The sequence below is a fragment of the Rhinolophus ferrumequinum genome, chromosome 6 (genome assembly GCF_004115265.2).
Source record: "Rhinolophus ferrumequinum isolate MPI-CBG mRhiFer1 chromosome 6, mRhiFer1_v1.p, whole genome shotgun sequence".
NCBI lineage: Eukaryota > Metazoa > Chordata > Mammalia > Chiroptera > Rhinolophidae > Rhinolophus > Rhinolophus ferrumequinum.
In genome coordinates this window covers 11082525-11108039 of record NC_046289.1, presented here as the reverse complement: position 1 = coordinate 11108039, position 25515 = coordinate 11082525, and the positions used below count along the sequence as shown (strand labels likewise).

The 25515-nt window shown below is 48.9% G+C and overlaps 1 protein-coding gene across 4 annotated transcripts in view; it reads left to right on the top strand.

Annotated features, from left to right (window-relative positions):
- Window positions 1–25515, top strand: part of DGLUCY (D-glutamate cyclase) — a 75144-nt gene that overhangs the window by 13466 nt on the left and 36163 nt on the right. For 2 of the 4 annotated variants that reach the window (XR_004423188.1, XM_033107855.1), the window contains exons 2-9: window positions 4858–5105; window positions 7489–7621; window positions 11539–11692; window positions 13819–14011; window positions 16530–16671; window positions 17732–17854; window positions 20064–20267; window positions 25063–25323. Coding sequence is in view for 3 of the 4 variants with exons in the window: in XM_033107855.1 (XP_032963746.1) it covers window positions 5040–5105; window positions 7489–7621; window positions 11539–11692; window positions 13819–14011; window positions 16530–16671; window positions 17732–17854; window positions 20064–20267; window positions 25063–25323 (1276 nt within the window). In the remaining variant the exon portion in view is untranslated. Of the gene's footprint in view, window positions 1–4857; window positions 5106–7475; window positions 7622–11538; window positions 11693–13818; window positions 14012–16529; window positions 16672–17731; window positions 17855–20063; window positions 20268–25062; window positions 25324–25515 lie in introns of all 4 variants that reach the window. The other 2 variants (XM_033107856.1, XM_033107857.1) reach the window with 2 other exon arrangements.

Sequence of the window (25515 nt, the reverse complement as noted above, 5' to 3'; positions counted from 1 at the left end):
GTATTTGGAATCCAAGATCTTGGCACTAGATGTGCCTATTCCTATTGAAATGTTGCTTCTCCCAGGCAGAGCGAAGGACTATAAATTTACACACACACACACACACACACACTCACTCACACACACTGCTTACCCTCTGATACCACATGCCAGGCTGCCGTTCCCCAAGCCTCTGAAGAGTCCCTCCTTACCCTGATCAGGCTGTGACATCACAGGACAGACCACCCTCCCTGGGGATGTCCTCTCATCACCTGGGTGCTGACCTGCTTTGGGCCACCATGAACTCCTACCTCGCTTTGCTCCACCCTCCTGACAGTAGGGCTGAGTCGTTTAGGAAGGGGAAGGAGAAGGGACCACCACTGGCTTTGGTTGAAAAAATTTCTTTGGTTAACAATCCTTTGCATATTGGGAGCACTTGTATCTCAACTATTAAATAAATACTAATCAATAATGCTAAGGAATACGCAGTTCTACCAGCATTTCCCCAACTTTTTGCTTCCTTTATTTTAATGAAAACATTTTTATGAAGTATTTATAGAGTTAGGATGCCTTCTTCCTTACGGCAACAACTATTTTGCAAATTTGCAGTTGTATTTAGGCTGTCACCAGCAAGTGTCTTGGCAAACATCGAGCAACTCCCACCACAAAAATTAACGAGTGGAGACAAGGTCTGTACACCTACTTATTCTGTTCTTCCATTATCAAGTGTAGGACTCTGCGGAAGTGATCCAGGAGACATCTACAGACACCAGAAATGGACTTTCGTAATACCGTGAATTGCTTATGCTTGTGATAATGTGATTGTCTTGGCTCTTGACTATGAGTATCAAGGAAATGGGCTGTGTCTTCTGTTATTTTTTGTATGCCTCAAGGTCATTTCCTGCATACGTACAAGGTGCTCCCGTGCCTGTTGGCCCACAGAGCTGTGATGGCTTCACCGTGTTTTGGCATGAGGGAACAGCGTGAGAGAAAGCCTGGAACCTTGTGTGTGGGTGTGGAGGAGAGGGCAGGCCCCTCCTGCAGAAATGGGTGAGCCTAACTTCCTGGAGTCAGCCAGGGAGGGAGAGGCCCTAGGGCAGGAGAGCCTGGGATGTCCAGAAAGGACACTGGGAAGGGTGTGTGTGTGTGTGTGTGTGTGTATGTGTGTGTGTATGAGACGGGAGAGGGCAGGCATGAGAATAGCAGAAAGTGAGTGTTCCAGAGGCAGAAATGAGGGTGGCATGGGAGTTGTTCCTTACTGTGGCGGCCACTGAGTAGATGCATAGGGCCCAAGTGGAGAATCTGTGTGAGAGAAATAGAGAGAGTAGAAGCGAGATGACTACTGTGTGTGGAGGATGGGCAGGGGAAGGGAGAATTGGGGGCCTAGAACGCCTCCCTGAGGAGTTTAGAGTCTGTGAGAAGAGGGTAGATTGGAAGAGAGGTTCATTTAGTGCTATTAGAGTATAGCTCAAAGCAGCACTGGTCCTTGGGTTTTGAAACAGCAGAAGAGGCTAAGGTTTGACTTTGGTCAAGTGATGTTTTTGTGGGTGTCCCTTGCTTTGCCCAAACCTGTCCCCTTCCATGTGTGAGGCACTGTTGTAGGTGCTAGAGATACAGCAAGGAATAAAACAGATCGAAAGTCCTGCCCTGGTGGAACTGAAGGGAAACGGAAAACCTTCGTGTGTGTGTGTGTGTGTGTGTGTGTGTGTGTGTGTGTGTGTGTGTGTGTTGTGTGTCCACCACCTCTGAGTGTGCTGAGCACTGGCTGGTCCAGCAGGGCACACGAAGGGTTAAGGCAGCCTTTCTCCTGCAAGGTTGTTTCCTGGGAGGGACACTTTCCAAATGCTCATCTTTCTGGCCTGGCCTCCCCTCTCACCTGCCAGCTTTCTCACTCTGCCTGCCCTGCCGTCCATCCCCCACCTGCCGCCAGAGCCATCTTCGTATAAGGTTAAGTCTTACCAAGTCACTCCACCCCTGAAAACCATCGTGATTTCCCATGGCTCTGAGGCTAAACCCAAATTCAAGAGCTGGCCTCTGCTAACCCTCCCAGCCCTGCTCCCCACCTCCGCCCTTGTGTCACAGCTCTTCCCTCCACCCAGGAAGCTATTCTAGTTTCCACCGTTGTGTGTCTCCTGCCTTCTCACGCTGTCCCCTGGCCTGGAGTGCCCTCCCTCCCCACCCGTCTGCTAGTCTGCCAGCTCCTCTTCCTTTTAGACTCAGCGCTTTTTCCTCCTCCACATCCAGTCCCTGTGGCCCCCAAGGGCTCAGCACACGATGTTACAGTTACCTGTTTACTTTCCTGCCCCTCCCGGGGAGACAGACACAATGGTAATTATATGGTCAATGCCTGTCCCTGGGGAGGTGAACCCCTGTGAGCGTGGGCTTTGGCTGTCTTCTCCCCCACAGTGGGCAGTGCTTCCGTGGCATAACTGTAGACCTAGCCAGGGATTATTCTGAGAACCTCACATGTGTTAGCTAATTTCATCCTACCACAACTCAGTGAGGTACAGACTGCTGTTAGTCCCTGTTTACAGATGAGAAAATAGGCACAGAGAGGTTAAGTGCAGAGGCGGCTTTAGAATCCAGACATTCTACCCCTGAATCTGTGCTCTGTGCCACGATGCCTGCTGAATGAATTCATGGAGGCTGGATTGTGCCCGAACACAGTTAATTTTGTGGCCGGTGGGAACGTATTCAGAGGGAGCTTGGGACTGGACCCCAAGCACTGCCCAAGCCCCCACCCCACTCCGTTCAGAGTACACATGAGGCCACCTTTCTCTGTGCCCCCAGCACCCAGCAATTAGTGCAGAGATGAAGAGGTGCCAGTGGAGTTAGCTCAGGGGTCAGAAAGGGAGAAGTGCTTTGGCATGAGGGACCGGCATGAGAGAAGGCCTGGAGGAGACGGCAGGCCCCTTCTGCAGCTGCCTGGAGATGCCAGGGAAGGAGAGGCTTTGGGGCAGAGACCAGGAGAGCCTGGGGATGGCCAGAAAAGAAGCTGGGAGAGGGTGTGTATGAATGCGTGTGATGGGAGAGGACATGAGAAAGTGTGTCCCAGAGGCAGAAATGGGGGCGGGATGGGCGTTGATCCTCTGTCTGGAGGCCAGTGCGTAGAGCTGGGCCCAAGTGAGAATCTGTGTGGGAGGAATGGAAAGAAAATGAGATGGCTACTACGTGTGGAGGTCGGGGGCCGGGGAAGGGAGCAATGGGGGCCTAGAGGACCTCCCTGAGGAGATTACAGTCTGTGAGAAGAGGAGGTAGATTAGAAGAGAGGTTAATTTAGTGCTATTAGAGTATAGCTCAAAGCAACAGTGGTCTTTGGGTTTTGAAATAGCAAAAGAGGCTAAGGTTTGACTTTGGTCAAGTCAAAGCAATATATAGCAGAGGACTTTTAATGTCTAAGAACCATTTTTATGAGTCGGCTAACATTTTCATGACAATAATGAACCTTTCATACCTTCCCGCTTCCCTCTTCAGCTTCTTTGGGAACCATCTTTTTGTTTGTTTATCCTGGGCCCCTGTCCTCTGGAGAATGACTTTTCAGATACTGGAAACCAGGTGCATTTTGCTTCCTCTGTTTGCCCGGAGCCGGGTGTATGTCAGGTAGACAATCTTAAAAGGCATCTGACTTCCCTGCTCCCCCAGGCCCCTCAGGTTTATGGCTCTGGGGTCTTCTGAACCCCGAGCCACCCAGCCCAGTGGATGTTGCCTGAGCTCTCGGCTCAGCTTCCATCTCTGCAAACTGGTAGTAGCAGTGGCCCAGCTCACGGGTTGTCGTGGGGTCAAGCCGCCATCTGCATGGTGGGTACCTCGCAGGCCTTCAGGGAATGATAGCTGCCTTATCATCATTCCATTTAAACTGGGAACAAGCTCTGTTCTACTCAACTCTGTGCACTTACTCAGCAGACCTCACATGGTTGGGACTGAATAAATATTTCCTGAATGAAGGAGAACAACTTGTGAGCAACCCACATCCTCAGAACGGGAAGGGATGACATTGTATTGTAGTGTTTTATTTCTTTACACTGGACCTGATTATACTTTCCTTACATATTTGTAATTAAATTCCATTTTTTAAAAATATGTAATACGTACAAGTTGTCCTATTCAAAGTTGCAGAAGGGATAAAGAACACACAGTCCTTTTTCCAGCAGGGCCACCCCATGGCACTCCTCCAGAGGGCGCAGCCACATAAAATAATGGTGTGGCAGCCACTGCTCCTGCTCAGGTCCCCATCTACCCAATCTCCCCCTCTGCAGGCACCACTGCTACCAAGCTCTCCATCCTTTCAGACATGATCCATGTGGATTTGAATGGCTCATGGGGGTATTATTCAACATAGAATTCTCCGCCTTGCCTTATTTATTGTACATCTTTGGGACATTGTTTCATATGAGTTGTACAGAGAGTTGCTTCTTTCTTTTTAATTACAGTTATGTAGTATCTCATTGCATCATATGGATGTCCCATAGTTTACTTATTCCTCTGTTTAACCGGTATGTAATCAGCCTCTGTTAGGTTGTTTCTAAATGGTTTCCTTACAAACAGTTCAGCCATGTGCTGGCATCATTTAGCCCACTGTCTGAGCACATCTGTAGGATACATTCCTAGAATTGGATTGCTTGGAATGACTTCCTACTGGTGGAATTTCAGTCATCAGTGACAGGTATAGAGGAGAAATTTTGATACTGCGGTTTGGGCTGTGTCAGATCCAGCTAAGGAATTGATTGTTTGTGTACCCCTTCTCTGGTATATGCGATGCGGGGGAATGATAGTGTGTTATTATCTAAAGAGAAAAGGAAGAACTCACAGGAGAAAGGGGGCTTCTTGAAGTCCAACCACAGCGTACTGATGAGATCCCATCTTATCTCACATCTAAAGGAAAACCTCGATGGGCAATGAGCACCTGAACCACTCAAGGCATCTCAGCAGTGAGTTCACTGGAGACCCTGGTGGAAAGCCAGAGAAGTTCAGAGTTTAGTCCCCAAAGAAACATATGAGCTCAAGAGACTCTGGCCCCAGAATCACCTTGGGGCAAAGGAGAAGGTCCCCACTATTCCTACATGAGGACATTCCTGTTAACACCACAGGATGGATGGATGGATGGATGGATGGGCAAACATAGAGAGGTAAATGCTGATCAGACAGGCACGAACTTAGACTTACTTTCGGGTGTGGGCTCTACCTCACACTAGGTCGCTTCTTTGACCTCCCTGAACCCCAGCTTCCTTGCCTATAATGGGATTAACAATGTCTTGTTTGTGGGGTGGTAGTGAGGAACCAATGGTTGTACACTCCCACCCTACGTGGGGATCCTCTGTGAGCCAGGTACTCTGGGCCAGAGGGTGCAAGGCCTAGCAGAGTACCTGGCCCCCAGAGGGTCCCCACATAGGGTGGGAGTTGCTATTATTCAGTCAATGACTGGGCATTCTCGGGTCGGTATATTGAGGGCATTTCTTTGGCAGGAGCCAATGAGCATGTACTTGGTGCTCTGTTTGACCGTTGCCTTCCAGGAGATGACTCTGTGAGGTAGGGGTCTCAGCCTTCTCTCCCTCCCAGCATGCACGTGGGTGACATTCAAGCACCTGGCACACCCCAGCATGCATTGCACAGGGCAGGATTTCTAGCTAAACTCATTTGTCTCCAGGCCAGAAAAGCAACATTATTACAGGAACGACCTAGATCCACTTGAATTTATATTACAAACAATAAGTAAATAAAGGAAAGGCAATCATTTTCAGATTTTGGTCTTCTGGCTACAATTTATCTATAAAAGAGCACCCAGCTTGTCCCTGCCATCCTGTCAAGTAATAATGGGGGGCGAAGGCTAGCAAGTATCTGTGGGGTCTCTTATTTCATTGGGTTTGGGGTGAACTTCATTCTTTCCTCCAGATATGAAGTGAGAACAATTATCAGAGGGGTCTGGCCCCCGGCCCCACACGGTTATGGAGTAGTTCTGTCTTTGACCTTCGCTGAGTGCCTGGCTGAGGTGTTAAGCCCTCCGCGGTGACCATGGGGAACCACAGACATTCAGGACCTTAGCCGGTGCCTCGGCTGCTTGGCCAAGAGGCCAGGTCTGCCAGGCCCAGGCTGGCTCTCTTGTCCAGCAGGCAAGCATGGGCTTGACTTGCCAAAGCAGCTGCTTTAAGCCTCAGCACCTTGGAGTATGGAACCCAACCTCACCTGACCTTCCCAGCATGCTCTGCCCCAGCCGGCCAGGACCAACTGTTCTCTCCTCTGTGTCCTCATAGCACTTTGCTCCTGCAGCTATTAAATACATGTCAGTTTTAAATACATCTCTACCCCTCCCAGGGCAATAGTTGTAAATTTGTTGTTGTTGTTGTTAGAGATTTTATACCATCTCGACTTCTTCATTAAAATGGCCACAGGGTTTACATAGTTTTGTGTTTCTGAGATTAGAGCTGAAACATACATGGGTGGTTTAGAATCCCATTGGGTTCCTGTCTTTAAATAGAAAAGAGTTGTGGAAAATCAGGCTTGTCCAGAGCCTTCATTATGAACACTGCCTTTGATTTGTGCTTTTGTCCATCCTACCGTCAGCCAGTCATTCAACAAACACTTACTGAACCCCCACTTTTGTGCCGAGCACTATGCTAGGCTCTGGGTATATTTAGACGAAGAGGACATGAGCTGTGCTTTGAAGGCCAACACGATATGACCTAGATTTTGCTAACACATGGAAACCTCTCTTGCTATAGTATAAGAAGTCAGCTTATAGGATTCTTTCCTGAATGTAATTTCCTGGAGCTTTGAGACCATCTCTATATTTCAAAAGCTGCAATATTTATTCACTCCCCCAAACTCTGTGTAAGCCACTGTGCCTACCTGGAGTAGTGGCAGGGAGGAGATATAAAGCAGAAAACAGAAAAATCTCTTCCTTCTAGGGTCTAAATCTCAAAAATCGAAGTCACATATGGACAGAAAATTCAGCCTGCTATTTCATTTGTGATCACACATGGCATTCATTCATTCATTCATTCATTCAGTTGTAAGTATTTTTGGTGTGTGCTGTGTGCTTGGACAGCAGTAGGCACTCTGGGGTGTGTGGAAGAGGCCTAAGGTGCGGACTGCCCTCTAGGCACCTCAGGGTCTCCCCAGGAGAGAGAAGGGGGTTCAGAGTCAAGTAGAACATCAGGTCAACAGCAGTCCGGGCCAAAATCAGTAGCTCATTGAATGCCGTGGGGATCCAGGAGGCCCAGCGTGAGCCCATGAGAGCCAGCTGGCTGTCACAGAAGTGGACGATTTTGAACCAGTTCTGAGGAATGGAAGGGAGGGAGCACAGTCCAGGGCAGGGCAAGGGCATAAACAAAGGTCTTGAAGTGTTAGAAGTTTCTCATTAGAGACTGAGACACAAAGAGGGCCGGGGAGAACTTTGTCCAACCAACATCCATCCCAGGTCAGGGCCACAGCACCCCAGAACTGGGTGGGAGGTGGTAGCTGATGCCGAATCTACCACCTTTCTCATTTGTTCCCCTGCGTCCCCTCATCCAGATTCTCTGTGGCCCATTAAAGGATCGTGTGATGACCTTCATACACTACCTGAAGTCCTGCGCTCCTTCTGCTGTAAGGAGTTTGATTCCACAAAAGAAACCAAACATCAGAAACATGTCCAGCACGGCTGGAGGTGAGTGGTGCTGGATGTTTAAAAAAACAAAAAAATCCCTGGAAATACCAGTGTCGTAGGACCCAGGAATCTGAGGCGTCCAGCTTCTGCGTGGAAGACAGAGAGTAAGAACAGAACAACAGTGGCTCTGATCACTACTTAGCGTCCCAGAAAGAATCGGCACGTGGGCCAGACTCACGTGTAAAATCCTTATCACTCAGGTGAGTCCAGCTCTGGTTGGTCCCCACAGTTCTGTAGGGAGAACCGCCAATGGCCTCGGATGATAAAAGGGTTTTCCCTCCTGGAACAGTGCCCCCCAGATTACGCTGTAGTTTAATCCGGTTTTGATTCAGACCAAGTCTCCCTACCTTGGTCTGATCTCCTCTGGGTGGCAACTATCTCCCCACTGTCTCCCAGGAGTGACACCCAAGGTTCTCAAAGGTCCTGCAAGAGAAAACAGATATCAAAGTTGTCACTGACCTGAGTCCCAGCAAAATTTCATGATAAGAAAGACCTTTCAGGTTACAGTGGAAGTGCCAAAGGGAAAACCAGCAGCATGGTTTGAGGTACGAGGGCGATTTGCATTGTTGAGTGACAGGTCTGGCCTCTGTTGCTTTTTGTGGGCCAACTGAGTTATCTGTTGTTGCATGGCAAAGCACCCCATGTTTAGTGAGTGAAACAGTAATTCCCATAATTCTGCAATGAGACTGGGCTTAACTGGGTGGTACTGCTCCACTGGTGTCTGCTGGGGCTAGACCTCCACGATGGCTCTCTCCTCACATGTCTGCAGTGTTCACTGGGCTGGCTGGAACAGCCAGAACTCCAAGGGAGAGTGTGCCAGAGGACTAGCCCTAGTGCATAAGCACATATTAAGCCTCTGCTTGCATCATACCTCCAAATGTCCCATTGGCCAAAGCAAGTCACGTGGCCCAGGTCAGAGGCAATGGAGAAGGGGCTATTCAGTGGTGAAAGATGCTTTATAGAAAACCACAAGACAATGCCTACCACTTCCCATCCTCCACATGATGTTCCAGCAAACACCAGCTTAACTCCACGTCAGTCCCTGCATGCTAGGACCTTGGGGAACCAAGAGACAGCCTGGGTGTGAGCCCCAACTTGGCTGCTTAGACTGTGTGACCTCTCTAAGCCTCATTTGTAAAATAACAGCAATGGAATCTTCTCTACGCACTGTCGGCTTGTTGGGCGGAGTAACTGAGTTAACACAGGTCAGGTGCTCAGTCTGCGTTAGTGACTGTCACAAAAAAACAGCTCGTTCTACAGACCAACTGAACACTCCAGCGTGGGTTTATGTCTTCTGGGGCTTCAAATCAGATTAGGAGCATTAAAGGATTTTTCCCCCCTCTTGTCATTCAGTTTAAAAAGAAAAAGCAAAAAGGGAAAACATTGCTTTTCAGGTAAGAGGAGTCAGAGGACTCACTTCATTTCCCTGCACACAGAGAAAGCGTTGTGACCTTAGATGGAGCCCGAGAGACCCAGGGGACGCACATATTACAGGAGACCATAAAGAACCCTCCCCGCGTGCATCCACCACCCCCTCCAAAAGCCCTGTATTCTGTGTCCTATTGCTAATGGGGACTTCTTGTGACCAGAAATGGAGATGAACAAAACCAAAACGCTGTGCCTCTGAAGTTCATTTCATTAAAAAGGAAACAAAGAAGCTTTGTGCACATAATAGCTCCCTGATTTACAGTACTGAAAATTCCAATTTGCTCTCACAACGGGCTTTGGAAGTGAAAGGGGGTCGCTAGGGAACCCGAGGCCTCTGGGCTGGCCGAATTCCCTGCCACCTCACTCCAGATTATTTCCGAAGGCACGCTGGACTTGCTTGAGACATGCAGTCAGCTTCCTTGGGCTTTCGGCTGCTGGCAGCGTGCAGTCTGTCTTCACTTTGGAAGTCTGTTTGCAGCATTGGCAGCCACTGAGGGTTGGAGACGATGAGCTCTAGGCAATTAGAGCAGGAGCCAGTCCTAGACTCTTCCCTGCCAACAGTGGCATCTGCTGCACTCCACCACCCTCAAGAAGAAGGAGCCGGAGGTAATGGTGGACTTATCCTAGGGGGGCCCGGTGCCAGTGGTGACGTCAGGGGGACTCGGGCCACCTGTTTCAGGTTTCAAGCCTGGCTGTGCCACACACCAGCTGTGTAACCCTGAGCAAGTCCCGTCATCTCTCAAGGCCTTATTCTCCTCATCTGTAAAATACAGATGATTACGTATATAAATTATTTAGCACAGAGAGCCTGGCACATACTAAGCACTCAGGAAATAGTAGCTGACAGTATTATTGTAGAAATGAGCAAATCTGGCATTTAGGAAAATTGTCCCCAAGGTTATTTCTCCAAAAAGAGCATAATTATGTTTTTCTTTGGGATGGTCTTTTTAAAGGAAACAATCTTTCTTTTCTTTGTTTGGAAACATAACTTTTCTTGTTTGTTTTTTTCTCCAGTCAACAGAAGGATTCCTATTCATTGCCTACATTTTAGAATAGTAAGAAAAGCACAAAGAGAAAAAAAATTAAAATCACCCACAGTCTCGTCACCTGGAGCTAACCATGACTAACAAGTGGATGTATTTCCTTCTAGTTCTTTCTTTGTCTCATTGATTTTATATAAAGGGGAATATGCTGACCTATTTTGTTACCTAGTGTTGTTCCTTTGATGCTACACCCCAAACACATCTTTTAATGTCATTAAGTATTCTTCTGTATTATAATTTTAAGTGTATAAACAAGGTTCCATTGAATGACTGTAACTCCAGCCCCTACTTCCTGAACACCTGTGTGTTGTGATTTACACACAGGAATGGATTTACGGAGTTCTCTCTGAGGTCGGGAGATTACCGCCGTTTTACCCATGGGAGAACCCAGCACAGGGTCACACCGCTGGTCAGAAGCAGAATCAGGATGCACAGCCGGGTTTGCTGGCCTCCAAAGCTTCCCCTGAGAAGGTCCTGGTGTGCAAGCAGGGCTCTTCCTCTATGGCTCCATGAAGGCCGTGTCTTTGGAGGGAGAGTCAAGGATCCTGTGAGCCTGCTCGGTCGAGAATCAACCTGCCCAGACAAAGGACATGAACCGTCTCTTTCCCAGAAAGGATACTCAAATGGCCAATAAACATGTGAAAGGCACTCACCCACATTCGTCATCAGGGCGACTCAAATTGAAACCACAATGCCACGCCACCTGCCAGGATGGCTGGAATGAGAGAGGCGGGCAACACCAAGTACGGGAGCGGAGATGGAGCAGCCAAGGACTCGCACACACCACCAGTGGGAGTGTACATGGGTACAACCACTCTGGAAACTGGTTAGCAGTGTCTGCCAACGCTGAACCTGTGTACACCCTACCACCTCAGGTGTATGCCAAATAGAAGTGCACATGTGCGTACCCCAAAGTGCACGAAAAGGCTCGTGGCAGCACCATTTGTAATGAGCCCACACTGGAAGCCACTCAAATGCCCATCTGCAATGATTTGGGTGAATACCCTGTGGTGATGAACGTACCGCACAGCAGTGAGAATCAGTTGACTTGTGAAACAACAGTATGGATGGTTCTCCCAAACAGAGTGTGGAGTGAGAGAGGCTAGACTCAAGAGACCACACTGTATGATTCCACTAGACGAAGAACAGGCAAAAGTCAGTCGTCTGTGGTGTGAGGAGTCAGGGTAGTGCCTACCCTGGGGGTGAGAAGGGAGCAGGGCTGATGACTGGAAGGGGGGTAAGGGGCTTCTGGAGTGCCGATAAGTCTGTTTCTCCACCTGGATGCTGGTTACCTAGGAGTGTTCATTTCCTGAAAATTCATCCAGCTGTACACTTACGTGCATTTTCCTGGGTGTATGTTATGCTGCAATAAACAGTTAAATTAAGAAGGCTCTACCGAGAGGCAGGCACTGACTACGCGTGTGTCCCTTCTCTCCCCAAACCTAGGGCTCCGACCTGCCAGCGTTGTGGTCCTGCACAGGTCCCTTGCCCCGGCCTTTGAAAAGTTCTGCCAAGCCAACAGTGGCCCTCTGCCCCTGCTGGGCCGAAGCGAGCCAGGCAAGTGGACATTGCCCACCCTGGGCACTGCCCCAGACGCCAGGTAAACGTGCGGGTCACCGGGTTAAAGCTTGGGAGTGGCCAGCTCCTGCAACCAGGGTCTCTGTCACCAGGGACCTCTTTGTCCAGCCTTGGGACCCCACAGTGCCTGGCACGGAGCTTCACTCGTGACTGTTGCTGAAGGAGCTGCCCTCCCCTCCCCTTTTCCTAGTCCTGTCTCCATCCTCTGCCCCTGCCCTGGGTAACATCTTTGGGATCACCAAGAAAATCCAGCCCTGGAGAAATCCCACTAACAGTGCCATCCACCCACGTCATCACCAAAGCCAGAAACCTGTCTGCACAGGATGAAGAAGAAAATACAAACACTTACATCGCCAAAACCCCGAGGTAGCCATTGTTAGTATTGTGATGTATATTCTCCCAGACTTTTAAAATACAACGTATCCAATAAATGGCCCAGCCGATTCTGCTTCAGGGAGCCCACACGTCTCCCACCATCCTAGCTCTGGGCCCGTCTTCTCACGCTTAAACTCTTCGGACGGAACTGGCCTCCTCACCCACTCTCACCCTCTCCTCCTCCCACACCACCCCCACCTTCTACTGTCCCTGCTGAACTCTGCATCTCGTCATGTGACTTTCCCATTTCAACTTCTTCAGTGCCTTCCTGTGGCTCACGCCTTAGCCTCGTATCAACACCCATAGTGACCGGGCCCGGCCCAGGGTCTGCCCCAAACCCTGACACTCCAATCTTCCCCAGCCCTCTCCCCAGAGAGAAAGCTCCCCAGGAACATTCTGCTGTTATCATTTTGTGGCCTCAGGGGTGGGAGGGCCCTTCAGAGACACCCCCCCCCGCCCCTGGGCCGAGGGGAGCCCCTTTCTCCCTCACACCTCCCCCTCTGCCAGCCCAGGGACTCATAGAGCAGATGGCTCAGTGGGCCACGGTGCTTGATGTCACCACACTTCTTCTCCCTCGGACTAGGGGTGCTTTCCCCGTTGTCCAACTGATGAACTCCTATTCATCCTTCAGATCCTGACTCTAGTACCTCCCACTTTGTGGGAAAGAATGGATTTCCCCTTTCCCTGTGTCACTCCTCCACCTAGACCATTACCACTCACTGCTCTGTTTGGCAAGTATCCGATTTCAATGGAGTCCCCTGCCAATCTAGGGTTTCAAGCTTCTTAAGGGCTAGGCCAGTGTCCTCTCCATCATTATACCGCGTCACCTGGCCTGTGCCTGGCCTGGGGAGTGGCTCCACAACATGGCACTGGGGTGAATGAAGATCAGGCTTGTAACCAAAGTCTTTCAACCACAGGAGACTCACTCTAAGGACAGAGAAGGACCTCCTCACTGCTAGCATGGAGACCTTCCTTGACATATGTGCCCTCTGTCCCTTTGGTCTGAGGGTCCTACCTTGATGGCTCAGGGGACACCATTGTTTTTTTTCTTCTTTTTATTTTTTATTTTTTAAGATTTTTTTTATTGGGGAAGAGGAACAGGACTTTATTGGGGCAAGTGTGTACTTCCAGGATTTTTTCCAAATCAAATTGTTGTCCTTTCAATCGTAGCTGTGGAGGGCGCAGCTCAGCTCCAGGTCCAGTTGCCCTTATTAGTTGCAGGGGAGTCGAGGAGTTGAACCGGCAACCTTGTGGTTGAGAGGACATGCTCCAACCAACTGAGCCATCCAGGAGCTCAGCGGCAGCTCAGCTCAAGGTGCCGGTTTCCATTTTAGTTGCAGGGGTGCAGCCCACCATCCCTTGCAGGAGTCGAAGAGGCGAACCGGCAACCTGTGGTTGAGAGCCCACTGGCCCGTGTGGGAATCAAACTGGCAGCCTTCGGAGTTAGGAGCACGGAGCTCCAACCGCCTGAGTCACTGGGCCGGACCCTTGTTTTTCTTCTTGCTGGTTTGACTGGTCTTGGGTTGAGGTTACAGGAACTATAATAGGGTAGAGGCGGAACTACATCATATATATATGCTGATTTAATAGTTTTCGACCTGGCAAGATTTGAAGGACGCCAGCAAGGTCCTCTACCCAAAACTACATTCCAGTGCCTGAAATTTTAGCCCCAGATGTCCCCTTCTCTCTCTGTGGTCCTTTATAAAAATGCATGGTCAGGGGTCATTTTGAGTCTGGGAGGAAGGGTCTGTGAACTTTCCCTTGTATCCCCAGGACGGGATGTCCCCAGTTCCAGAAGTATGAGTTCGGTGCCTGCACGGGTAGCCTGGCCTCGCTGGAGGAGTACTCGGAACAGCTGAAGGACATGGTGACCTTCTTCCTGGGCTGCAGCTTCTCCCTGGAGGGGGCCTTGGAGAAGGTGGGGCTCCCCAGGAGAGACCCAGCAGGCCACGTGGGTGCCTACAAGGTAGGAACGCAATCCACAGGGCAGAATGACTTGAAAATGTGGATGGCCCTGTATTTTCCTGTGGTGGGGAGAACATTGGCACAAGAGGCTGGAGACCTAAGCTCTGGCCCCAGCTCAGCCACTTTCTAGTTGTGCCACCCAGGACAAGCACTTAAGCTCGCTGAGCTTGTCTACTCATCTGAAAATTGGGACCACCAGCCTCTCTCCTCCCCATCTCTGGGATCGCTGTGAGCACTCAGTGCGGCCTCGAGTCTGTGAATCAAATCACAGTGTTTTAGACAAATCACTGTGACTGTATAAACCAAACCTGTCTGGAGTCTGTCTGTCTCCTTTAACTTAGGGCATCTCGGTGAGGTTTTTGAAAATCCTGCCTGGCTCAAACTTCCTGGCATCTGTGAGAATGTGCCTCGTTGTGTAAATGCCCAGGGATTTGTGCCAGAGCTTCAGCCAGGCCCTTAGCTACTGGGTTGTGTCTCTGTCAAGAAAGCTGGGTCATGTTCTTGGCCAGAGGTGGCCACTGGTGGTCACCAACACAGTATGGTCTCCGCTCCTGGGACGTGCCCACCGGTAGGGGCTGTGTCCCTGTTGTGTCTCTGAGGTTTTAGTCCAGCCACTGCTTGTCATGGGGAAAGAACTGGATTCCTCATTCCACTGACCCCTTCGGGGACACTTGTGTGAAGGCCGAGAAGGTGGCCTGCTGGACCGTTGGTCAGCCAGCATCAGCAGCCCGCGCCAGGCTTCTTTATGGAGGACTCAGATTGCAGATTTCGTCTTGGGCTCAGGGACTTGATTAAAGCTTGCTGGTCTGGGCTCCTGCCAGACAGACCTGAGATACCTCTGACGAGAAACAAAGCTGCCCACAGTCTATGCTGCTTTTCATGTGGGAAATATGTGCCCGAGTGGTTTTCTTGAAGGTAGGGAAGCGTGGGAGCAGAACCGCAGCTGCTGGCAGGGGCCCAGGGCAGGGTCTGGCCCCAGAACACACCTTCATTTATAGCATGTAGGAGCTGGGAGGGTTTCACAGCCCACATGCAACCTTACCTTTTAGATGAGGAAACCGAGGCCGAGCGAGCCTAAAGGATTTGCCCAAGTCCCAAAGCCAGACTGGAACCCAGGACGCCTGGCTCCTTTCTGTAAAATGTCAATAGCGGTGTGACAATTAAAAGATGCTTTGCATAAAGGTGCTCATCACTGCCCATAGTAAGTGTTAGGAGAGCCATGGTTTTTCCATGCTTCTTCTCTGTCCCCATGGTCACCAAATAGCTTTCAGTTTAATATCGACGCCTCTGCCCGTTGGCTGCCGGGAGAAACGGCCAGGCAGCCATCTTGGACTCCGCTGGCAGCCCTGAGGGGACAAAGCGCACCCCAAGGAGGAGGCGCCTCGGTCTCGGGGAGTGCTGCCTGCCTCCCGGGGGTGTCCCTGGCACGCGCCCCCTCCCACGTGCTGTTACTCAGATGCCAAGCTGGCAGGCACGCCGAGGTTCCCTCCTGCTGCTGCCAGAGTGCTGACAGCAAGCCCTTCAGGCGGCCGCCAAGACCGTCCCAGCAGATTATCATCCTGGCCTTGTCCTAAATCTCTCATAAGCCCCATTGCAGGGACCAGAAACCATTCGGGGGGGAGAAAACATCACCAGTGAAAGTCACGCAGGTCATCCTGGGCAACGTCTATTGAGGCAGGAGGAGTCAGTGAGGCAGGGCCCAGTGGGAGCTGGGCGAGGGCCGCCATCCCCGGTGTGGACGCCTGCGGCCGTGGGGACCCCGCTGCCTCCTGTGAGGTTCTCGCTGCCTTGGGCTCGTCTGCCTCAGTTCTCCCAGAGGTCTTCACCTGTGGTCCACCAGCCCCTTGAGTTCCCTGGAAAAAATTCAGAGAGTCCCTTCAGAGGGATGGGAAAACCAATTATGTTTTTATTTTTATAGTCTCAATTGGAAATTGAGCATTTCCTTCCATTATGAATGCAGGCAACAAACTGCGGTCGTATCAGCAGAACCTGTGATTTTGTGGCTGCCCAAAGAAGTCACAGATATTGTCATATCACACTACAGTTCTTCCCGATAGCTCAAAAATATCCTATGCGTTGGTCAGAACTTCAAAATTATAATGGTAGATGTGACATCTTGTTCCTTAAACTGTTAATGAAGAAACATACATATCGCTGTGTCACATTTTTTCATAATTTGATAAATTGCATTTGCAATAGAACTGGTTTCCTTTGTAATCCTATGCATTTCCTTCTAAGCCGTTAAAAATGTTGCTTTGACCGGGCTCTGACGGAGCTGCACCAGACTACCAAAGGGGTCTGCGGCATAGACCAAGCCAGGGTCTCTGTTTTAGGTCTCTGTTCACTAATTACTAGCAAAGTTCCGCATCCGTATGTCACATAAAAGTAACAGCTGTATTTTTATACGAGGTACTTGGGCCTCCTACCTACTTCATTCACTGCCTTGACCTCTTGGTACTCAGCGCTTCGATCTGTGCTAAGTTCATATTTTTAACATTTTTTACTTGATTTCTCGGCAGACAGCAGTGCCGTGCGTCCACATCGCTGGCTTTTGCTGCCCTCTGGTGGTCACAATGAGGCCTATCCCCGAGGACAAGCTGGAAAGGCTGGTGCAGGCCAGTTGCTCTACGGTGGGACAACCCATTCATATCGGTGACCCAGGTCAGTGTCCACTCTCGTTTATGATTCTGACAGCTGCCTTTGGACTTCGGCCCAAGAAGAAGGCAGCTTGCTATGTTCTTGAGCTCCCACAGCCATATTAGATGCCCCTCAGGTTTAATGGTGCTACCCTTGACAAAAGAGTCAACCTGACCCATCAGCTCCTGTGATCTCCAGGTGAACATGGGGTACGGGAAGCAGGTGGTGGAGAGCTATTTGTCTTGAGATTTGAGCTCAGAGCAGCCTCTAATCAAGGCTATTGTTTAGCAGCACATTTGGGCAGCACACAGCTTCCTCCCAAATGTTAACTTGACCTGAAATCCATTGATCCCCCACGTCTGAACGCAATCTGAGAGTGAGAGAGGAGATCCAAGGATGGACGCTTCTCAGGCCTCTTGGCTCTCAGAGGGCCTGGTGAGAGCTTGGGATGGGGCCTCGGTGCGAGTCAGCGTTCAGTGTAACTGAACTTGCTCAGCTGTGTAACCAACAAAAGCAGACAAAGCCTGGCATCCTGTGACAATGCAATCCGCACTTGCCGCCTTCCTCATAGAATGGTGATGTCTCAGGACCACCCACACCAAAGTGTCTGCTCACTGTTTTCTCACAAATGGGCATGGGTCGGGCCCAACACATCCACCTTTGCTGTCCTCATGAGCACTCTGTGGCTGGCCAGGGGAAGGGGCAGTGTTTGTGGTCAAGCAACAGAGTTTAGGTCCATGTCATGTGACTGAGCCTGTACCAAGATAAACTCAAAAACACTGGCTCCGTTAGCGTGCCACACAATGGGGGCGTTGGGCTGAACGTGCTCAGACTCCTCCAGTCGTCACACCAGGGATTCATGACTCTGTACCACTCAAAACAGACTAGAAGTCAGCAAGAATCCTGAGCTGTTAAATGGTGATTCCTTTTCTCCTCCCCGTCCTTCTCCAATACCATCCACAGCAATCCTAGGACGAGAGTTCCTCCCGGAGAAAGAACCATCACCTACTGAACGTGTTCAACTCGGATGGTAGCTGCCAGTGCAGGACCTAGTGGAACTTTTTTTTTTTTTTTCCATCTGCAGAACTGTTGGGAATCAAAGATCTCTCCAAACCTGACTACGGGGATCCTGCGGTGTGTCAGCCAGGGGATGTCCCAGTGTTCTGGCCTTCTCGGCTGACCAGTCTCGAAGCTGTCAGCAGCTGCAGTACGTCCGGGCTTAAGGGGGCAATTACTCTGGCCTAGGATAGAAACTGGGGGTCTCTAGTTCTTGAAAAGATAGGCTTTTACAGTGCAATTATTTAAGGAATAAAGTCAGACAACATAGACCTACAGCCTACAGCGAAGATATCTCTGGCTTCTTTTTATTCATCCCAGGGCTGGGTCTCACCAGATCAGCTTGTCCTGTCCTTCAGCTCAAATATGTGTTGATTAAATATATTTCTCTCTGTAGAAGGCTTACCGTCCATTCTAAGGGTCAATAGTTAGATTAACCTTTTGAGACATTTTGTAGGTTGGTGTGGCTTTGAAAGCAAAGGTGAAGGCGAGCTACACAACTAAACAAACCATTTCACATGGTCGTTGCAAGAAATATTGTGTCAGTACATTTTTCCAAAGGCCTAGGGTGATATTACAATGAAGAGACACACGAGGGCGCCCTAACTAGCTCACAGTAAGGAAGGGATGTGAGGGAAACATTAAAAATAATAGTTATTGCAGCCCACCTCATAGACACCTGAAAGTTCTAGGCAGGTCAGCCACACTCACACTACAAATCATAGAAGTTAGTGTTACTTTCAGTTTATTTTGAAAGCATTCGTGGAACGTTAGCTATCAGCATGGCCTCATCATAGGAAAAGATTATCTCTAATGTAATGATGAGGCATAAACACCGGGACCCATGGCATTCTGTTTATTTAACATAAATGTATTGAGCACCTACTGTGTGCCAGGCACAGGCCTAGCTCTTAAGAATAAAATGCTGCCCAAGACAAGATGCAGTTCTCAGGGAGTTTGTGGTCATGTCCGAGTGTGCGTGTGCTCGCGTGCGTACACACACCCACACGCATGCGGTAAATACCCTCCAGCGTGGTGACCTCACCCCTCTCCTGCCCCAGCCATGGGGGGTGCCCTGCAGAAGAGGTTTCAGTGCCCTGGACCTCCCAGCACATCCAGCCCTTTAGTTCTGACTTGCGATAGCATATTTGATTGTAAATGAGAACAAATGACATCATTGGTCAGGGACATCCTTGACGCATTCTAATTCACAAAAATCATGCTCCAACTGTAATATTTAAACTTCTATTAGCAAATCATTCATTGTTGCACGCCTCACAACTGATGGAGCCAAACAAAACCCCGGGTCACACTCTGAGCCGACTGTCCTGATGTGTACCTGGCTTTATAGAATGACCGATTTTAGGTGCTGTCCAAAACACAGAAAAACAATGATTGCTTTCACCGAAATCCCTAGTTCTTCCCCTTAAACATCATGTCTAAAAGTCCTTCAGAATGCCGTATGTGTCGATCAGTAGGCTTTTCTGCGGAAGTGTTCGCTGCCTTTGGCTTTCTGTTAAATCTGAGACGTTTAACTGTTTTCTGTGAAATCCAAGACATTGTTATTTAGTCAGTTCACATCTACATTCACTGAGCACTTTTTATGTGCAAGGCTCCACGTGGGATCCTGAGATGAGTAGGCCACGGTCCCTGTTCTCCAGGAGCCCACAGCTGAGTGGGGTTAGAGGACTCAGAGGTAACGAGACCCTGAAGAAAGCAGAAGATGTAAGTTCAGCATAGTACGTGCTAAGCACCCAATGGGTATTTTCCATTTAGTTCTGATATGAGGCATAATCATTATAGTTGAGGGCACAGGTTTAGAGAGGATAAATTTGCATCTCAAACTCAAGTGTGTTTGCCATGTTCTTAATAACTCTGCTAGAGTGCGTCACATTGCCTGTAATCTCGTAGGGGAGCGTTTTTTAAAGAACAAAATTATCATAAACCAAAGCAAAATATAAGTACTTTGAGGAAAACAGAAACTATGTTCAGAGCTATTTGTTAGCAAATCTAACATTTGCTGCAGAGTAAAGAAAGATGGCCTGGCACATTGTAAGAGTTCAGTAAGTACTTTCTGATATCCATGGGATTGAATTAATGGAAACTCCAACTGAAGCTATGGCTGTACCTCACTTCTCTTCCCACTCTCACCTCATCTTCACTCTCCTAAAACTTGGAGGCACCTGTTTAAGGGGAATTTGATTTTGCCATAAGCCTGACCTGGGGCCAACAAGCAGTGTAAGGAAGGCTATTGCCAGAGTTGATGCATAGTGCATCTTGTCCATTAGCAGTGGGCTAGAAGCAAAAGGACTGGGTTTGATGAAGTGGGCGGGCTCAGTTCCTCCTGTTGTGTGTTTTAGAGACCCCGCTGGCTTTCACGAGCGCACCGGGTTGCACAGTTATGACCGACCTGAAGGATATGGAGTCTCCCGCCAATCGTCTCACCCCTGAGGGAATTCCAGAGGTCCATCTCATTTCCCAGGATCCTTTGCACTACAGCATCACATCGGCTTCAGCTGCTCAGAAGATCAGAGAACTAGAAACTATAATTGCTGTAGACCCAGGTAAGAAACACAGCATTCACGTCTCAAAGGTCTGGAGAAATCCATCTCTGACGTAATTTTCAGTGAAAAAGGCACCATAAAATTGCTTCTACAGTATGGTTTTTGTAAACGTTTATACTTTGTATGAATCCCAAAAAGGCTAGAAGTATATACAGCAAAATACTGATGGTGATGGATGATCCCTGGGGAGTGGGATTTATGGGTGATTTTTGTTTTCTTCTTTATGCTTTTTTTCCCCTTCAAATTTTTCAACATCGTGAGGCAGTTTGGGAGGCGAGCTTCTTAGTTAGGCACATTGCCCGAAGTAAATTGGGTTAGGGGAGGTAAGAAAAAAAGAGAGACTGGATCCTAGGTAGTCAAGTGCCACCGTCTAAGCATCATCCACGTATTAATAATGGCCCCAGTCTTCCCATCTGTGTCATTGCCCTGGAGTTGGACATAGAACAGATTTTTTTTTGTACCAGCAGCCAGGGGTAAGGGAGGGGCTGGACTGCTACTTCTTGGGGGATCCTGGTGGGGCAGGACCCTGCAGTGACAGCCTGACAACAGTTTGCAGCCGACGTGTGTATTGTAAACTGCATCTCAGAGAAAGGACAGCTCTTCTGTGGCTTGTGAGCCTCTGGCTTTCCAGACAGGGACAGGGCGACTGGGATCACAGTGGGGTCTGCCGGTTCCAATTAGGAGGCGGTTTGCCAAAAGCTGGTTGAGGGGCTCTTCTGGCTGCATCTTCACTTAAAAGCCTAATTTCTAATCTCAGTAGAGGGCGCCATTGTGCATGGGTGTTTTTTTGATTTGTTTTTATTTCTGAGGAAGCCTCACAGAAAATTAAGGTGTAGACTTCACAGCTACTCTCCACCTCAGTTTTCTAATCAGTATCACAGGAGTAATAACAACCTCAGGGTTGTGATGGGTAATACGAATAATAGCTATTATCTACGGAGTTTCACTCTGGGCCAGGCAGCCTCTCCTGGATCATACCCCCATTCCCTCTTCTGCCCCTTCTCATGGGCTGGGATTCTAGACCTGGGTGCTCTTTGCTTTTTGTCTGGAGAAGGCCCACGTGGCTCCCTGCTGGCCCACCAACACCTGTTCCCCAGGCAGACATCTGGATGGGTGGTGGCGGGGCACCTGTGGAGAGCCGAGGAGTGAGGCCAACCTGGGAGGTCCACCCTCCAGGCCCGACTCCTGCAACCCAAACAGCTCATGGTGACATAGCGGTAGAGAACAGTAGGCCTTGTCAGGGCCATCGAGCAGACAGCCTGGGTGTCCTTTTGTGTTGGCTAACACCATGGCCCAGAAACTGATGGTGCAGACCAGCCTGAAAAATGTCCGATCGCTCCCCTGGGCCTGGGAGCAAAGGCTGCCCCCTAGTTACAGAGGGGTCTGCCGTAGCAAAACTTCCTGTGAAACCATAGGACATAGCTTTTTGCTTGTTTGTTTGTCTGTTAGGTTTTTATTTATTTCATTCATTTGTTCATTCATTTATTCATTCTGCAAAAAATATGGTTTCCTCAAAATATGGACACACAGTAAATTTGGGACATACCCCTTCAGATGCACCTTTAAGGACATATGGATGTAAAGAGGTGAGTGCTCATAGCTCTGTATACAGATACGGAGACTCTTACATAGTTGATCCCTTTGGTGGATATTTTTTTAAATTTCTGCAATACTTTTCTCTCTCACAAACAGTCTTACCCATGTTGGCTGCTCTCGCACTCAACACCAGGGGCATGAAGGAAGATGAAGCATTGACTCTGCCATTCGCTCCAATAGAAAAGTAACTGGGAAGTAAATTTACTGCAGATGCAGTGAGCCCATGGCTTAATAAAAATGACTTGGGAGGTCGTCCACAACACCTCCCTTCGGTGCTTGCGCAGACTGTGTGTCAAGGCTGGAAGCTTGAGGCTCAGAGTAAAGGCAGATTTATGGCTGTCCGGATGTGCCAATATCATCTATTAAGGAACAGCTTTAATCCTCCAGAATAACAGATGCTTTTGATTCCTGCTACATTCAATAAGCAGATAAAAGATTAATGGCAATGGACCGAGCATTACTCACTGGGCATAATAATAGAGCCACTCAGTTATTTTTAAGAGGACATTGGTTTGCCTTTGACAGGCCTGGAGAATACGAAGGCATACAAGGTTTACAATAATAATGTTTGCACTAAAGATAAAATCATCATAAATGAACAGACCGCTTTACAGTTGGCAGCGTACTCTCTTTCCTCCTCTCTCTTTTGTTGCTGAACACATCCTATGAAATAGGTTACAGTCCAGTATTTTTCTTTAAAAATGTTATTTTTTCTCCCCCTTTGTCAACAGTAACTCATGTTCATCGTAGAAACATCGGAAAAATATATGACAGTAAATTAGCAATAAAAACGATCAGAGTCCCATCACAATTAACCATTATTAACAGTTTTATGTTTGCCCTTAAAGTCTATCTTTAGTCTTCAACCAATAAGACTGAAATAAACAATAACTACATACATTTTATGTACAGAGGGTGCCAAAAAGAATGTATACACATTTTAAGAAAGGAAAAAACTGTATAAAAATTGTAATACTCAATATATACCGATAACAAAAGATGAATACAAGTCACGTGTATACATTTTTTGGCAGGCCTAGTATATGACAATATTCATAGATATATGAATCATGCTGTGATATTATTTTAGAACTTGTTTTTTTTTACTTTTTAACACATTGTAGACATCTTTCCATGTCATTAATTATAGTCTTCTACAGTTTTTTTTTAATGTTCTGGGTTAACCACTTTATCACTCTTTTTTTTTTAAGATTTTATTGGGGAAGGGAAACAGGACTTTATTGGGGAACAGTGTGTACTTCCAGGATTTTTTCCAAGTCAAGTTGTTGTTTTTTCAATCTTAGTTGTGGAGGGCACAGCTCAGCTCCAGGTCCCGTTGCCCTTGCTAGTTGCAAGGGGCACAGCCCAGCATCCCTTGCAGGAGTGGAGGAATCAAACCAGCAACCTTGTGGTTGAGAGCCCACTGGCCCATGTGGGAATCGAACCGGCAGCCTTCGGCGTTAGGAGCACAGAGCTCCAATCACCTGAGCCACCGGGCCGGCCTATAGCATCTTTTTAATGTTTGCGTAGAATTCCATTTCACAAATGTTCTCCCAATTTTATTAAATTCAATTCTTTGACACGATAAACAATGCTGCAGTGAACATCTTTATGACGATGTTTGTGTATACACCCATGATCACTTTATTAGGGTAAGTCCTACAGGTGAATTGCTGACTCCAGTGGAATATATATATCTAAGGTACAAATCACCCTCCAGACAGTGTGGCAGTTTCCACTCCCACTGGCACTGTAGGAGGGGCCATTTCCCCACAGCCCTCCTCCACCTGGACCACCCCCATGCTCCATTGAGGAAACCTGAAGTTCAGACCAACCAAGGATGCGGGCAAGGTCACAGATCTATGATGATGCGCCAACACTTGGACTTGAATGTAAATTTCCAGGTTCCAAATCTGGAACTTTTCCTCCATAACAGGAATCCAAACCCTGTGTCCCTTCATATTCTCCAGGCACCTCAAATGCAAGCTGGCATCCTCTCATGTCCCTGAGGCCCACCTCTCATTTCAGCCACAGCTGGGGTGGGAGTTCTGAGTCACATCCTGCCTTTATACCGCACAGATATGCTCTGAGGAGACCCGAGAATAGACAGGGCACCACAGTATGTGACAAGAGTCTGGTGGCTGTGCAGCCACTGGAGGCATCTGTAGCAGATGCTGCTGCTGTGCCACCCAAACCCCAGCTGCAGTGGGCAGCTCCCAGTGCAGCAGCTCCCGCCATAGGCTCGACCAGAGCAGGCACAGCCCAGGAGTGCCGAGGAGTTAACATCCCGATGGACAACCTTCACCCAAGAGGGGACAGGAGCCAGTGCAGAAATGCCCAGCTTCTCTGTCCTTCCTTATATGGGTCCCACACCATTTCTTGTAGAGGATTTCAAGCACGATTGAGGCCCAGTTGCCTTCAGAGTCAGCCTGCTCCCTCACACATCCTTTAATGCTTCTTCTCGCTTTTCTATCTCACTTCCTGGATCTTCTGATTGGTTTCCTGGGCTCACTTTCCACTGAAATAGCTGCACCCAAGCCGTTGTCTGAAGTTGTTTCGGGGAGAATCTCCAACTAAGACAGTACTGTGTCCCTTCTTCCTTCCGTATTCCTTGTATTTTGGTTTGCTAAACTGCTACAACAAATAAACCCCACGATGCTTTGCTCACATACAATAGAAATATATGCCTCTCAAGCAACAGTCCAGGCGGGACTTCAAGGGTGAGGGTTTTGTTCGGCAGGAAGGGGGATCTGCTCCACCCAGTCACTCAGGCACCCAGCATCTGCCATCACATCGTGAGACCCCCAAGGGGGCGCCAGTTGTCAACATCCCAGCTGCCAGGAAGGGAAGAGCTTGGAGGAGTACATGGGAGGTGTGTGGCCAGGCCCGGAGGCGGCCACACACATCAGTTCCACTCGTGTTCCCTTTCGATTGTTCTATACATAGAGAGAACCGTTGTATGGCCACAGCTAACTGAAAGAGAGGCTGGCCAGCCATGTACCCAGCTACCTTTCACTGCTGGGGGCGGGGGAAGAAAGTACGTTCTGGGGAACAATTAGTCTCTGGCACATCCCTCAAATCCACCTCTGAAACAAACAAAAACAAACAAGCAAAACCAAACTACAGTTTGCTTAAGCTTCTCCTTGAAACACAATTACATTGTTTTGTAATTTTAATTTTATATTTTTTGTGATCTCAGGCAACAGGGGGATCGGGCACCTGTTCTGTAAAGATGAGCTCTTGAGGGCCTCTCTGTCGCTGTCCCACGCCCACTCCGTGCTCATCACCACCGGGTTCCCCACGCATTTCAAACACGAACCTCCGGAAGAGACAGATGGCCCCCCGGGAGCCATCGCTCTGGCCACCTTCCTGCAAGCCTTGGAGAAGGGTGTCTCCATGGTCGTTGACCAGAGAGCCCTGAGTCTATTCGAGAAGCTTGTTGAAGAGGCTGTTGAGCAAGGTGAGCCATGAGATGAGGGCGGACGGTGGAGGGAATCAGCGTTTGTGGAACTTGTGCTGTGCACTTGGCTTGGGGCGCTTTCCTTACAGCTCAGAACAACTCTGAGGTATAAGCAACATTATCCCCATTTTATAGATGAAGACACTGAGGCTCTGAGAGGTGATTTACCCAGGTGGGAATGGTGAGCCGGAA